General features: G+C 44.9%; 2 protein-coding genes across 2 annotated transcripts; both read right to left on the bottom strand.

The window, feature by feature from the left end:
- Positions 1-40: 40 nt before the first annotated feature.
- On the bottom strand, positions 41-7720 carry RNF135 (ring finger protein 135). The gene is made up of 7 exons (XM_080629618.1): positions 7619-7720; positions 6118-6986; positions 5303-5389; positions 4573-4764; positions 3210-3369; positions 1939-2040; positions 41-1122 (listed from the first exon to the last, which is right to left on the bottom strand). The coding sequence occupies exons 2-7, from the start codon at positions 6685-6687 to the stop codon at positions 587-589; spliced, it is 1647 nt and encodes a 548-aa protein (XP_080485744.1). The 5' UTR covers positions 6688-6986; positions 7619-7720; the 3' UTR covers positions 41-586.
- A 289-nt stretch (positions 7721-8009) lies between these two features.
- On the bottom strand, positions 8010-14531 carry ADAP2 (ArfGAP with dual PH domains 2). Its single transcript, XM_080629621.1, has 10 exons — positions 14344-14531; positions 13114-13244; positions 12339-12430; positions 12119-12204; positions 11662-11771; positions 10851-10997; positions 10629-10712; positions 10157-10219; positions 9155-9232; positions 8010-8943 (listed from the first exon to the last, which is right to left on the bottom strand). The coding sequence occupies exons 1-10, from the start codon at positions 14435-14437 to the stop codon at positions 8728-8730; spliced, it is 1101 nt and encodes a 366-aa protein (XP_080485747.1). The 5' UTR covers positions 14438-14531; the 3' UTR covers positions 8010-8727.
- Between the last annotated feature and the right edge of the window lie 489 nt (positions 14532-15020).

Raw genomic sequence — 15020 nt, 5'->3', positions numbered from 1 at the left:
AAAAGGTTGTGCTTTCCATGACACAATGCTGGTTGCTGGCTCTGTAAAAGTGCATAACATGATTTATTAGCTGGTACAAACACATTTGAAAACATCTGCTTCAATGGTGGTGTGATCATTCCCGTGGTCACACCACCACCAGGACTGACAACCTTTTGGCCTGAGCTTTCTTTTTTTAAAGAAAGCACACTTGACAGAATGCCATAGCATCGTCTCTTCTCCTGTACTTTATTTGGATCAATGTAGGAAAACAAAGTCCATGGGAAGAGCTTATCCTCAGCCTCAGAGGTTCCTTAGTGCATTCCTTCCTAGAAATATCCTGGGAGTACTTAAAGCCACTTAAGAAATCCACTTGGCTCCCACAGGGATGGGTACTACTTTTAGCATACACTGGAATTGTTTTGATCAAGTATCGTTAGATCTGAGCACAGCATGAAGAAGAACAGAGCAGAGAATGGATCAGCTGCTAATTCCCAGCAAAACCTTGGTGGCTACACACTCCTTGGTAAATTCCTGTGCTAAACATTGAAGCCTGTAGAGAAGCTCTGCAGTAAGAGGCAAAACTGTCACTTTTCTGAACAGGTTTTTATGTCCTGTTTGCATGACTTATAGTTAAAGATCCATTTATTTCTAGGCCATATAGCCAGAAAGCAGGGTAAAGAGGATCTGAGGTACCGATTTCAAAAGTATGCAAAAGCATTTCTTTGTCAGTGATGGAATAAAATGACACGGTCTTCTTCTGTAGCTCCAGAAAAACTCCAACCTTCAGTGGTTTATCCTTGTGTAATAACGTTTCTTGATTCCTGTGCCATGCTGACAGCTGCTTTCTGGGACCTAGCCATTCCACACACCAGGAATGCTCCGTTCTGCCTAATTTTTCCCTTTTACCAATCATTTTATGAGCAACTCCAACAGCCCATCCATCACTGTCCTTGGTAATTACTTCCCAGTAGTGGCACCCTGTAGAGAAGCTTTGTGAACACATCACTTGGCTGATGCAGAATCTATTGGGCGATGGTCCATAGTCAGCTGGGTGGCTGGAAACCATGACTTTTCTGTTCTGGGCTGTGATTGCTAAGCGCTCATAGACTCTTCTGAGATCAAAAGTCACATCATCTGCCCCTAGAAGAGAGAAAGGAAAATATTCTCACTTACAGGCAACAGAAAGGCAGATCCTCTCTATATACATGCATTCTAAATGATGTGCCTCCCTACTCAAGAACAGAAACGAAAACCAATGATTATACAATACACATTAATCAAAGTTCAATACTGCAAACCAGCAAGAACCATCATCCTAATACTAACACCTGTATCCTGAGCATACTGAAACACTTAACGGGCACAACTGTGTAAATATCCATGATAGACTCATCCACTCCAGTGGGAGGGTGGAGGTACTACCCACAGTCTCATAAAAAGATGACCCTTTTGCCAATAATAAATGGGATGCTTAATAAAACTGACAGAGTCATCTGTTCACTGGGACATGTTCTTGCATATTTTATCAGCAAAACCATTTGTTTTGTGTTTTAAGCTACAGCTGCACTACTGTGTGTTGACTGTAAAAATATTTCTGTAAAAATGATGCAGAATTCAGACAACTGGAGTCATTACAGCTTAACACAGGAAAGAGCAGTAAGGTGTGGTAACTGCCCGTGTTACCAACTCAGACTCTGCAGCCAGCATAATCTACAGCACAGTTTATATACCTCCAGGAAGCAAGTTTCTTATCCTTTTTATCTTGCATATGCAGGCAGGTATAATATTGCCTTATGCTACAGTCACTGATTCATTTGTGGCAACCTCATTGTTTTCCTATGCTTCAGGTAAACAGCTAGATCTCCTGTTTATAAGCACAGTTTTCTTTAGCAAATCCACAGTCTCACAGTCACTTGAATATTGTTATGGAACAGTCACGCTGACTTGCATACTTACACTGGGAAAAACGGCTTGAATTCACTGGTTCTGGACTTTTAGCTGCAGGCTCTGGAGATAAGGAGCAGGCACTTGTCTCTTGATACAAGTGTGGTGGTTGCACTACGTATGGAAAAATTGAAGTGTTAAGGCACTTCTTCAAAGTGTAAATGGGAAATATTCGTGCTTCTAAAGGAAAATACATATTAAATAGCCTAGATAATGGTCAAAGTACAAAACAAGGAGTTGCTTTTGATTCTATAAAATAACTATAAATTATTTTTATCCATAATCAACAAAACACTGTACGCTGCTATCCTGAGTCTGGTCAGAATGGAGTAGTCAGAAAAGTTAGATGGGCAAAGCAGTTGGATTTTCTTATGCACATAAGTCAGTTTCTGTCATAAAAGTTTTAAGTGTTCATTTATTTCTGAGTATCATGCATTTACTGTGTTACTTGCACGTGCATTTCATATGCACAAAGTCATTATTTACTCTAACTCTGACTGAAAAGCCTGACGTTCAGTCCTAAAGATTCAAAGGCTGTTTCTAATTTTCTGTGACATTATAGTGTATATTTACAAGACTCGTTTGCAGAGCTTTTCTGATATAGTTACATAATACATTGGCTTCATCATGAAAGCTGAACTCAAGAGTTCCTGCCCCACACCTCTGCCCTCTGATTCCTCAGGTTTGCTACTAAAAAATGATTGTGGAGCAAAGCTGTAAACTCAGTTGCTGACATGACTGAGATAAGAAAAACTCTGGGTTAAAAATATGAATAAGAATCTGTGGGGTTTTTTTGAGAACTAGTGCTTGGAAAAGGCAGGGAGTATTGGAAAGGATAGGAAGGGGAGGATTGCCCCTTGGTGACAGTGGGATTTTAGGTCAGTCTTGAGTTGCTCTCAAAAACACTTAGTGGCCTTTCTCCAGCAGACAGTGCTGGGAGGAGAGCTCCATAGCAAAGGCCACACTTGATGTAAAGCTTTGCTTAGTCACAGCTTTCTGTGGGAGGGAATTTTATGTTTGCTTTTAGCAAAGACTTTGCTGTTACATTACTCTATGTTTAGAAGAAAAATACTGAAATAGATCACGTCTTATTCTCCACTACTGATCTGCATGTCAGACAGTTCTCTCCTTTTGGGCTCCCATGAAAGTATAAAGTAATGATGCTGTCTCCAAAGCTGCAAGGGGTTTTATAATAATCACACAGATGCAGAGCTGCTTTCTCTGAAGGACCCTGCTAGATCCACTCCCTCTAAGAAAGAGATTTCAAACTAAGGAAAACTCACCTGGTGGGAACTGCTCAGGGTATTTCTCCAAAAGCAAAATTTCCAACTTTCTCTTAAGAACTTCTACAGCACTTTTGACAGCATTCAGTTTCTCATCAAGTGTAATTTTATTCATTATTGAGAGCAAGTCTCCGTACCTATGTCTCTCAGGTAGGGTACTCTAGTAATGACATAAAAGAATCAAGGGGAAGGTGTAAACAACAGCAGTTATTTCATCTAGCATATCATATTATACTATAAAGCCAGAGTGGAAGAACAGCAGTTATCCCTCAAAAATCTTATTCTTTGTAGCAAGGGCTTCCTTTCAAGTATAGTTATTTGAGAACTAACCTGAAATCTTACAGAAAATAAGAAAGGATAGTTTATTCTTAATGAAAAATGAAATACTTTGTTTTCCCCAATAAACCTAAGAAGGGAACTCATTTTTTCTTATATATATGTATATATATGTTTTACAAATTCCTTCAGTATACATATGTATGTGTACACAAACTTTCTCTTGTTAAACTGTCTTCTTGTTCCAGAATGCAAACCAAAAGTTTTAACATGTATTAGTATGAGATCTAGGATAAAATACCTACAAAAGGATAAGCCTTATTTGCCTAAATTTAGGAATTGTGGAAATTCACATCTGAGCTTTTTCTCTTAGTCTGCCTTTACAGCCTCCAAAGAGAAACAGGCCTTCTGAAGGCTGGATTAGTCTCATTTGCAGGTAGGAGACTCAAGCAGGCCAGATGACTCATGCTCTCAAAGTTCCCATTTCTCTTTATTGTCTATAGCAGGACTCTGGACCACATAGAGATACAGAGTTACACCAGAGGAATTTCAATGTAGGACCTTGTGCCTTGGCCTGGGAAGTCCACTTCCATCTCCTGGCACTGTCACACACAGTGAGCCCCACTCCAAATTCCTGCTAGCTAATTTGCATCATGGGTGTTTTTGTTTTCAACATCAAAATGAGCTCTGCAAACTTTAAAGTGTTTTAACTGCCACTTTTGAGAGGCCTTGACATATTTTCCCCAGAAATTGTTAGAGAGTACTTAACTTTGTGAGATCTTTAATATGTGTATATACTTATTCTGGAAAATAAGAAGATAATAAAGGATCTTATGTTAACCTTAGATTTGATTCAGGACTGGATTTAAGCCATGCAGTCCTTACTTCACTCCAGCTTACCAATATCCTTGGGACAAATCTAGTTCTGGATTGCATTCCCAGACTATGCCTTTTAAAGTATTTTTTTCCCTCTGAATATCTCACTCCAAACTCTCCCTGGTAACTCCAAACTCTCCTCTGTACATATTCAGCTATCCAAGACATTTCGCCTAAGTTTCTACTCATATTCTGCCACTTCATCACTTACTGTTTCAGCTGTGATGTCTGTGAGCCTGTTCACTTCAATGCAGAGCTGGTGAATAGTCTCTTCAATTTTCTGTTCAGCTGCTTTTTGCTCTTGTTCAATGAATACCAGTGTGTGTCTCTCCTGTCTTTCAACATATTCCTTCATGCAACTGAAATTTCTCGTAATCTGGCTTTTGATCTGAGATGTATATTCCTGAAAGGCAGAAAACATGGAGTTCATTGTTTCGTTAGAAGTGGAATATGAGAAACTACTGCCTCACTTAACATGCTCTTTGACTGACCCTTGCAGAGCAGAAACAGCCACCTTTATTCAAAGGAATAAAATATATTTGACACTATCCTGCACTACCTGAAATCAGATTTTGGGCATGTTAAGGATTTTGACTATTTTATGGCCAGCAGTCTTGGCTAGACAGCTCATAAAAATCACTATTCCCTCTTTATGATTTGCATTTTGCATCTAACAGCACTGGAAACATTCAGGTTACTCCTGGGGTAAGCAGGAGAAGGCAACACGCACAATTCCAGCAGCCTTTGTGCCAGCCAAGGCAGCAGTTAATGCAGCTGGTGCCATTGCTCATCCTCATCAATAACAATAGAGGTGTGACAGCAAAAGAAGGAAACAAAAAGGCAGATTCCTGCTCTGGGCTGAAAGACTACAATGGAGTCAGCCTCTCCAGGAGGCAGTGGAAACAAAAGCTAATTGCAGGTAATGAATGTACAATGTGTACCTTTGTTTTACTGAGCTCTTCTCTCAAGAGGTGGATGGTCTCTATAGTCACTTCCAGTTCCTTCGAGATGTCCTGTATCTCTTCCTCCTTTAAAGGGACACATTGGACCATTTATGCATATACCCCTCTCAAAGAAAGCATGTCTATGTTAAGCAGCAGGATAATAAAAGTCCCTACATCATAGTTAAGCACTGGACTGGTTGGGGGATCTGAAGACAACTAATTCTGAGGGGAAATCGTAACAATGAAGTCAATATGCAACAGTCACCAATGACATGTTTGGATATAATTAAGCTTCAGACTGCAGAGACTAAAGATTACACTTTAGATACATAGGTGCTAAAATAATGAGAGTCAACAGGTTTTTCTCATCTCTTTCAAGTTTGGGAGTTATTTCAAGCAGAGATCTAGGTCCCATTATGTGCCACTCAGCTGGGTGGAACTGTGGCACTGTATAATAATGTTATGTGTCCTTTCAGCAGTCTCCAATGCTATGCTGATGCAATAACTAACACCCAGCACAGTTAACTATTACTAGTGTACATCAGCTGAACACACACAGCTATTAGTTCTTTCAATTCAGCTCTGCAGTTGTCAGTGTATCAGATGCCACCCAGACACTGCTTTAGCTAAACCCGTCTGCTCAACATACATGATATTGTTACGACAGCGCTAATATTAGCACAGGAAATGCAAAGCATCCGGGGTGGGGAGCAAAAAGATAAAGTTCCCTGAGTCGTGGCCATGTTCCCATGTTCACGACGCCATGGGTTGTCCCAGGGTGTCCCGGGAGGAGCCCCGCGCTGCCTCCCTACCTTGTCCCCATGTTGCCGTCCCGCCGAGCTCTGGTCGTTGCAGGCAACAGCTGCCGAGGGCTTCGGTTCATCCTGTGCTTCCAACTCTTCTTCCTTTACCTCTTGCCGGACCAGGTTCACCAAAGCGGCCAGCTCCCGGTTGGGCCGCAGGTCCTTCAGCTCGAAGCCCTCCCGGCAGAGCGGGCAGGCGCCGCGCTGCTTCCCCTTGCAGTACTGGAGGACGCAGGGCCGGCAGAAGCTGTGGCCGCAGTCCGGGAGCCGCACCGGGTCCGCGAAGTGCTGCAGGCAGCAGGCGCAGCTCAGCTCCACCGCGCGCAGCAGCCGCCCCAGGGGCACCGCGGCAGCCATGGCCCGGCCCGGGGCGGAGCGCAGCCGAGCGGCCGCTGACTTTCGGTTTCCCCAGCGCCTCTTCCCGTGCTCCGGGCGGGCTCTGCCCCGGTACCTGCTGCTCTGGAGACTTCTGGGTTCCACCGGGACCGGGCAGCCCCGCTCCAGCCAGGAAACCCGGTGCCAGCCCAGCTCTTCCTCTACCGGCAACCTGGTCCGAGGATTCGGGTTGACTGCAGACATGAACTGTAGCCATTGCTGTAGCCATGACTGTAGCCATGTGCCGCAGAGCGGTCCATGACGCGGCCGTGACTTTTATTGACTCTCAAATAAAGTTGCTGTTATCTGCACAATTTCATTTTCACAGGGAAGTTCCCGGTTTTGTAACCATCAGAGTTGCTGACAGGGCTGGTCTGGGGAGCAAGCAACATGGCACAGCACCACTTGCAGAGCCCCATCTGCGTGAAGTTTGGCTACTGGATGGCCAGAGCTCTCCTGAAGTCATCCTGGGTTAGTCAGTTCATCTCAAAATAACAGTTAACCTACATTAAAGGAAACGAAGACATTGTTCCTCATACAAGCGAGGAAGTGCTTTGCTATTCATTTCAAAGGCTGCAGGATTAGGTTGTTAAAAAGATTTGCTGAACCAGCATGTGAACTAGAATGAATCATGTTGCACAGGGAGAGAGTGGGAATACAAGGAAGTTCATGGGTGCATATCCACAAGCAAAACTGCTGCAGATGCTCAGAGTTGGGGAGTGATGAGCTGACTGAGACAGGCAGAATGGTGATCCCACTTAAGCTATTCTTCGGCATTACTGGGGGGCAGAGAGGGAGAAGAAAGAGGGAAACAAAACCAAACCCAAAGAGTTAATCTTGCTAATCCCTGCAAGTATTAGCACTTCCTCATTTCTGCAGAAGAGAACTATTCTGGGTATCTAAGACTGGCTGGCAACTGTCAGCAAAAGGTGGAAGCCTCACCAGAAACTTTGTCTGCAAGACTTCCTCTTGATTTGCAAACTAAGGCTATTTGAAAAGAAGAATTAAATATCTGAATGACTGGCTGCTTGGTAGAATCAAATCTCAGACTTGGTATTGAGGCAAGAAAATACTCAGTGTACCCTATCAGTGCACATCTTCATCAGTTCCTGCACAGAATGGATGTGAACGGTACCTGATCAGGAAGTACCCTCCACTTCAGTGCTTGTCCTCATTCATTGCGTGTCTCTGAGCAAGTCATTGGAGATAACACTTTCAAAACCAGTTTCTACCTTTCAATTCTCAGACTAATCAAGCTCATTAAGCTTCAGCTGTTTTTCAGGTGGTGAGGCAGATCAGCATATGTTCATCCTGTGCTCATCTGGGTTTGCTGGGGCACTATGTGGTGTTGCTCTGGAAATATTTGGTATTAACATGTTGGATTTGAAAATCATTAAAAAGTCAAGCAATATGACTGCTGAAAGCAAGGAGCAATGAATGTTTGTCATTAGAGCGAGTCCATTACAGTACATCCACAATTCTTGACTTTTATTTTTTACAGTGCCAAAAATGTAACACTGTAAAAGACACTGAACCCACTTGGTTGAAAACCACTATGTTCCTGTCTGGAACAGCCAGATGGAATGTAGCTGCCTGAATCTGCTCCTCCCTGAGAAGGGCACCCAGTGACTCCAGCATGAATTGGTATCTAAAATCTATCCAACAAATTCCCCTGCATCATCCTTATAGGAGATGGTGCCTTTGCTCCTCAGTCACTATGTACCCATGTAACCAATGACCCCCCGTCACTGGCAGGATACATGCCACTGCCTGGGTTGTCAGGTATGTCCTTCAGGATGTACATGAGTCCTGACGTCAGATCAAGGCAAGAAAAGGAGGAGCTGACATAACAGCACCTGCAGGAGTCCCCAAGGAAATGCATGCCAGTCCTTCTGCGGTTCGACTTTCTCCATTGACTTGGTGTTTTTTTCCATAAGACAACACTGGATGATTCATCCCCATCAGGCTAGGAAGGCTTCCTCTGCTCAAAAGCAGCAGAGGGTAGGAAGAGAGAAGGCACTTCAAGTGAGGTTCTGCAGGGGCACAGATCATTTCTGAGTATCTGCACTCCCCCTTATCCATTTCTCTGTTGCCACCCTTTCTGTGCCTGTGGCTTTTGAAGAAGCAGCCCTTTGTACTAGAGTCACTAGGGCCTTAAGCACCAACCTTGTCAACAGAAAGAGGCCACAGAGCAATGCCAAACAGAGCCCAAGAAGTGCAGTTCACCAGAACTCAGTGCTAGTCTTAACCAGTCAAAGGCTGGGCAATGACTCCATTTAAGGCATCTATCCACTCCCTCTGCTCCCTTTCGTTCTCACATATAAACACAAACTCTCTCATTGGCGTGACCACAGTGATCGCTGGTTTCTTCTTCACCCGGACTCCCTGGGGCACACCAGCTCGCACTTCATATCCCTCATCCATGGTTCCAATTAAAACCTGGCCCTGTGCAAATGCATCCTGGAAAGAAGGAAGCAGAAGACTGCCATTAGCTCCAGCAGACACTGTGCTATCCAAACAGCTCAGCTTCAAAGAGATCTACTGACAAGGGAGATGAGCTCTTGAGACTGAGCCTGCTTCAGTCTTGTGCAGCCACTGGAAAAGCTGCATGAGAAGAGACCCTTCCTCCCCACCCACCTTCATGTGGAATAGCAAAGAACACTCCTCTTACCAGTGGTTTTTTAAAGTACATCAGGTTCCTTTCTTGTGAATCCAGGCAGAACCAGCGCACCTTAAAGGGCTCCTTCTGCTGCAAGGAGATGGCACAAGTTCTTTAAAGACCAAGTCCCAAAGGGGAGTTCCACCTATTCAAGGCAGATCCCTGGAGTCCTTAAATGTCTCAGAGACTGAGTTCAGTTTAATTCATCCCCATAACGGGTAACGGGCTAGTCACTGCTGTGTGCAGCCCTCACCCCGCCTTCTCCCTGAGTTCACACTAGAGATGTGCATTTAGTGACAATCATTTGGGTAAGGCAGGCAAGTTTGTTTCTACCAGTGACCAAATTATAGAGATAAGAAAGTTGCAGCAAAAGGACCAATTGAAAGCACTGCAGAGAATGATTCCTAGGCCAGTGGCGCTAATGTGCCATCAGTTCCAATGTTTTGGTTGGGGGTTGTGCCTAGGCAAGAAGTGGCTCTGTTCAAACAAGACCTTGGATCTTCATCTTCTTCTTCACCATACCTGAAATCTCCCCCTCCTGTTCCAAAGAGGTAGTGGCTCAAATACTTTCCTATAAAAACCCAAACCACAGGCTTCACTGTGGAGAATTTCTCAATCACACTTAGCTGCTATAGGCAGATGTGATTTATGTGCTACAGACTTTAAGAGAAACGGGGAAGTAGGGGATTCATAATGTGATATGCTGTTCTAGCAGGAGCTGCAGTTAGCAGATTAACAGCAATCCATTCTGTGTTGCACAACAGGACTTTGCATGTCCGCAGCCAGCTAATCCATCTTGCTTATTCTTCAAGGAGGATTCTCCTTCCTAGTCTTATTTTCCACACAAAATAAAACATGATCCCCAAGAACATGACAGGCTTGAATATAAAGTCTTTTATCAACCGAGGAAGCGTACAGTCACCCAGCAAACCATTTACTAGTGAACATCACAGAACTATCAAATAGTCTCCATCTGGAATAATCTTGTTTGTGTACTGCTAAGTATGCACTTACTTTTGGTCCCGTTTTCTCCATGTATCCTTCTTTGATATAATTTCTTGTGATCCTGGGTATGAGCTAGAAAAGTACAAACACAAAAAAGTCTATATTTATCCCAGCCCAAACCAGGAAAGCATGTCTCATTCAAGCTTGCTTTGCTGTTCTGTTTCTGTCAAAACTAATCACAGTCAATTTTGGCTTTTGGGGTCTGGGGTTTTTTTGGCTGCTCAGTAAAGAGAAGTCTGAAATAAGAAGGAACATAAGATTTTTGAAAGATTACACTTTACAAGGACCACATAGAGACTTTTAGGCCTTAAAAGTTGACAATGGTTTTGCATGTTATGCAGCTTGCCCTTTTCTTTCTCCCTCTTCTGGCTATTCCAAGACCCATACTCTGCTGTTTGAGCACCTGACTCTGACAGTAGTGAGAAAATGTTTCCCCATGCTATGTTTGCATAGACTGCTTCAAGCCCCGTTCAGTTCTCACCTCCAGCTCAGGGACATTTGGGAAGGTTGTTCTGAGATAATGGTAACGTGCTGCCCGAATGGCATTGAACCAGTCAACAATCTCCTAGGGAAAACAGCAAACACAAACATAAAGACAAGAAAAGCAAGTAAGAGTGCTGCCTCTCCAAAATGCTTTTCTCCTTTCTTATAGCCTCTCTGCAAGTATGTACTTCTGTACCACAAAAACCTTTGTGGTACTCACCTTTCCACTTTCGTGATAGACAAAAAGGTTCCTTCTTTGACCATCTGTGTTGTATGTGATCTGCAGCCCATGAGCATGTTGGATTTTATCCGTCTGGAACATTGCATTGAGATTCTCAACACTGATAATGGCTTTTGGACCTCCAAACTGTGAAATGAAAAACATCACTATATTAAAGTGCTCTCAGGGAAGCTAATGGAGGACAGATTAGCTGTATGAGAACTAGACCTCTACTGAAGAAAAAGCAGACATCCTAAAATACCTGAATATTGGCTATGCCCAAAATATTAAGCCTTAATTATGTGCTACATAAAATCACTTTCAAAGAGTGATTCCCTTGCCTTGACAAATGCTGGGCTGCTATTTGAAAGGGATGTGTCTGAATTGCAAGAGGTGCATCCATCTATCTCCAGCCTTATAGTTGAAGAACAATTAGCTACACCCCCCACCAAAGGGAGACACATTGAGGATGATGCTGCAGTAGTTGATGAGAGAATATTTTGGTAACAGCTGCTAACAGATCTCTTCATCTTGCTGTTCAAGTGCCAGTATCCATTTCCTTTGTTCACTAAGCAAAAGGAGGCTGCATTGCTAAGATAAAGGATGAGGAAAAGTGCTGAATCTAAAAAAGCAATTGCCTAAGATAGCATGAGTTAATGAGAAGACATCTGGGCTCCTGCAAACGCAGGATGGCATGGCTGCAAAACTAGAGACAAAGCTATTTATGCTGGGTTTTGCTGGTGAAGAGCAGGGTTTGAGGACTGGTGATGTTGACCAGCTACCTTCAGCGAACTCTGATTGAGGAACTCACTTCTTTGGTGTAGTACTTCAGCACTCCTTCCCTTGCTGATAGGAGAAATCGTCTCTTACGGAAGTGCCTCTTTTCCCGTCCACGCTTCCAGAGGAATCCTTCCCGGCTGCCTGCATATCAGACCAAGGTAAGTGTCAGAGAAGGGCAGCACAACAGCAGGTCTGTTTATCTAAATGGTGAGGTGGCACAGAGTATCAACTCTCTTCTCCAGCTGAGAATTTTTACCTCATATGAAAAAATCAGTGGAGAATGAGGGAACTCATCTGAATACACCCTTGCACTTGTCTGGGTGCCTTTTCTGAGGATCTTCTGCTCAAAGTTAGAGTCAAAGCAAGGCCTGCACATCCAAGAGTTCAAACACGACAAGCCAACCTTAAAGATCTTCACAGTTGCACACATAACACTGCGCTGCTGGATTTAACACTAACACCTTTTCCCTGACAATCCTAACTTTTACCTGCAGAACAAGGATCTTGGCAGACTCGGGTGGCAACAAATTCCTCACGCTCATATTTAGCTCTAATCCATTGCTCTTTTAAAACCCTGAAAGAGGAAAACATGGATAAAGCTGATCTGCGTCTACTCTATTTTCACCAGTCAACCAAAGAGACCTGTAGAGGGAAGCAGTAGTTCAATAGCTGTGAATGACTGCAACAGTGAACACCCCATCGACTTACAAGCAATCACAGAACTGGGGGATGTAATAGTAAGGAGGGACTTTTGCCTCATATTTAGCTTTGGCACAGAGGTTCCCATGCTTCTTCATAAACTGAAACACAAAAGAAGGTATGGTTAAGTATGGAACTATAAAATCAATACCATGTCATTAATATAAAACAAGACTTGTATTAAAGGGAGCACTGCACTTTTTTGCTCAGTCTTGCCATAACTCTCAGTGCATCTCTACATACATCTACAAATTTCCTTTGGCACAATAGATTGCACTTTTTAGGTGGGAGCCTTTTTCAGTATTTACAGTTCTGAACCAAATGGGAAGCAACAAGGGACTGCAGTTGCTGATTAAAAGAACAAAAGAAAATAAGATAAATTAGTTATGATCACCCTGTACCTTATTCTCCTAGACATCAACTGTGATTATATTATTAACACAATTCAATTGAAAGATGGGAGTCTGAGCCAATATTTAAGAAGAGTGTGTTGATTTCTGAATAAAACATAGTATCTGGAAATATCTGTGGGCTTCTAAACCACAGTGAGGAGTTACTGTGTGCTATGGAAAAATATACGCTGCAGGCTGTCAGAAACACAATCATTCACCAGTGTAATTTGATCAAGTAAGTCATTAAAAACCCCTAAAGTTACCCACGGAGTTAACTTGGCTCTGTGTGGCTTTGTTCCTCTGTCCATGGTGGACAACAGGAATTGCAAGGCAAAGGAGGCTACGATGAAATGTGAAGGAAAGCAAGTGAACTACCACTTTTTCCTCTGTACCTCTATCAGATCGTTCTCCCAGAAGTCAAGCCGAAGGGATTTGACCTTGCTGATCTGAGGAAGATTGCGATGGATTCCAGAGCAGTTCAAACAAATGAATATTCCAAGTTTGTAAGAAGCCCACTCTGGATCTAGACACAAACACAAAGAATGAACTGATACATGAGAAAAGACACAGCCACTGGCAAGGGTGAAAAAGCTCATCTGATGCACAGCCCAGGCTTCTCACATAATACATCAAATTCCATGCTATTGTTTGTGGCTGTCACTTCACTGTGTTCAGTGCAACAGCACCTGCCTTCCCCAGCGCCCCTGCATTTGTAGGCTCTGTCAGTGATTATTTGTTTAAAAATGAACGTGGCTGTGCAGGCAGCCGAGGAGCCATGTAAAAGCTCAGCTAATTATTCGTTCTACATGAAAAGCTGCTGTTGCTGAATTAACAATGGAAGGATGTTGCAGACAGCAAGCACTACTGAGAGTACAAGTGAGTACAACCACCTAGTGCAAGGACTTGTGTCTGCTGCCCACAAGAGCTGCCCACAGGAGCTCTTGCCTTCTGCTGCCTCCCTTGAAGCTCAGAGGCACCCGAGTGCTGTGGCAAGCCCATTTCCTTGGACAGCTGCGTTCATGATGTCAGCCTCTTCTTTCCCCTTATCACATTAAGCAGAAGCTCCTTGTTGTCTTCTTCCAGCTGCTGTAGGCTACTGATTGACTTTTCACTTTGGGAAGGGTGACTCCCACCTCGACCAAGCGCAGGGTGCCGGCCCGCAGCTGGCTTTCCAGCGGGCCTTCGAGAGCCTTTCTCCACACCAACCCTACTGCACAGCCATTCCCATGGAGCTGCCTACAAACAACCCTGGGGACGCTGCCGCTGCGCCGAAGCCACTTCCTGCCCCTCGCTGTCCCCCGCCGGGCTGAGGGGAGCCGCGTCCGGATCCCCCGGAGCGCGGCTGCCCCTCAGGGCCCGCCGATGCGGCCACCTCCGAGGCGGGACCCCGCCCGCGCAGGGGAGCCACCTGCTCCCGCCGGCTGCCCGTGGTACGCAAAGTGAGAGGGGACGAGGGCCCCGCTGTGGGGAGCCGGCTCGCCGGGAGGCTGCCCGGGGTGAATGGGCACTGCCCGGCCGGCGGCACGGCCAGGGGAGCCCGCGGGCCGCTCGCTTGTAGCCACTTTCCTGTCAGGAACACGGAGGGAAGCGCGCCGGGGCGCTGCCGGGAGGAGCCCCCTCACCTGGCATCCCGCAGTCGGCGCAGTGGCTGTTCCCGGTGCCGGCAGCCCTCTGCAGCTCCAGCAGCACCGTCTTGTTGCTGTCGCGGTCCATCATCACCGCTCGGTGCCCGGCGCAGCCCCGGCAGAATGAGGAACTGGGGCGCGGCCCCGGCCAGGCGCTGCCGAGCCGAGCCGCCCCTTCAGGCCGCCTCCTGTGGCGGGTGGAGGGGGGAGAACGGCGGGGCCCGGCGCCAAGGCCCGCGGCGGCAACGGCTCCAGAGGAGCTGCGCGGCACCGAGGGGGCGCGAAGGAAAACGGTGGGAGCGAAACTCGGTGCAGGGCTCGCGGCTGCAAATGTCAGTGAAAACGTCCCTCGGTCAAGGTAAAGCCGATGCCAAACAGCCCCTGACTTGATACTCAGTGTAGCTAAGGGAAGAAAAAGACAAAAGTGAAAAAAGTAAGGATTTCCAAAGTTAAATCAGAAATAGTGTAAGAGGTACTCGAATATTTTTCATTTTCTAGTTTCAGATAAAAATTTGCATAGTTAACTTGTATTACTCTACTGCACTGTAATGTGCAGTTCTTCGGTAAAGTTTAGGTCTAATCTGGTAAAACCACGGTGTAGTTTGCAGATGACACAATCCTATACTAGAGGTGTTTTATCACTTGGAAGTACTGACGTGTATTTTCCATCTTTT

This window comes from Psittacula echo, assembly GCF_963264785.1.
Source record: "Psittacula echo genome assembly, chromosome: 14".
In the NCBI taxonomy this organism is placed as follows: domain Eukaryota; kingdom Metazoa; phylum Chordata; class Aves; order Psittaciformes; family Psittacidae; genus Psittacula; species Psittacula echo.
The sequence above is the reverse complement of the archived record's forward strand: the minus strand, read 5'-3'. Positions and strand labels throughout refer to the sequence as shown.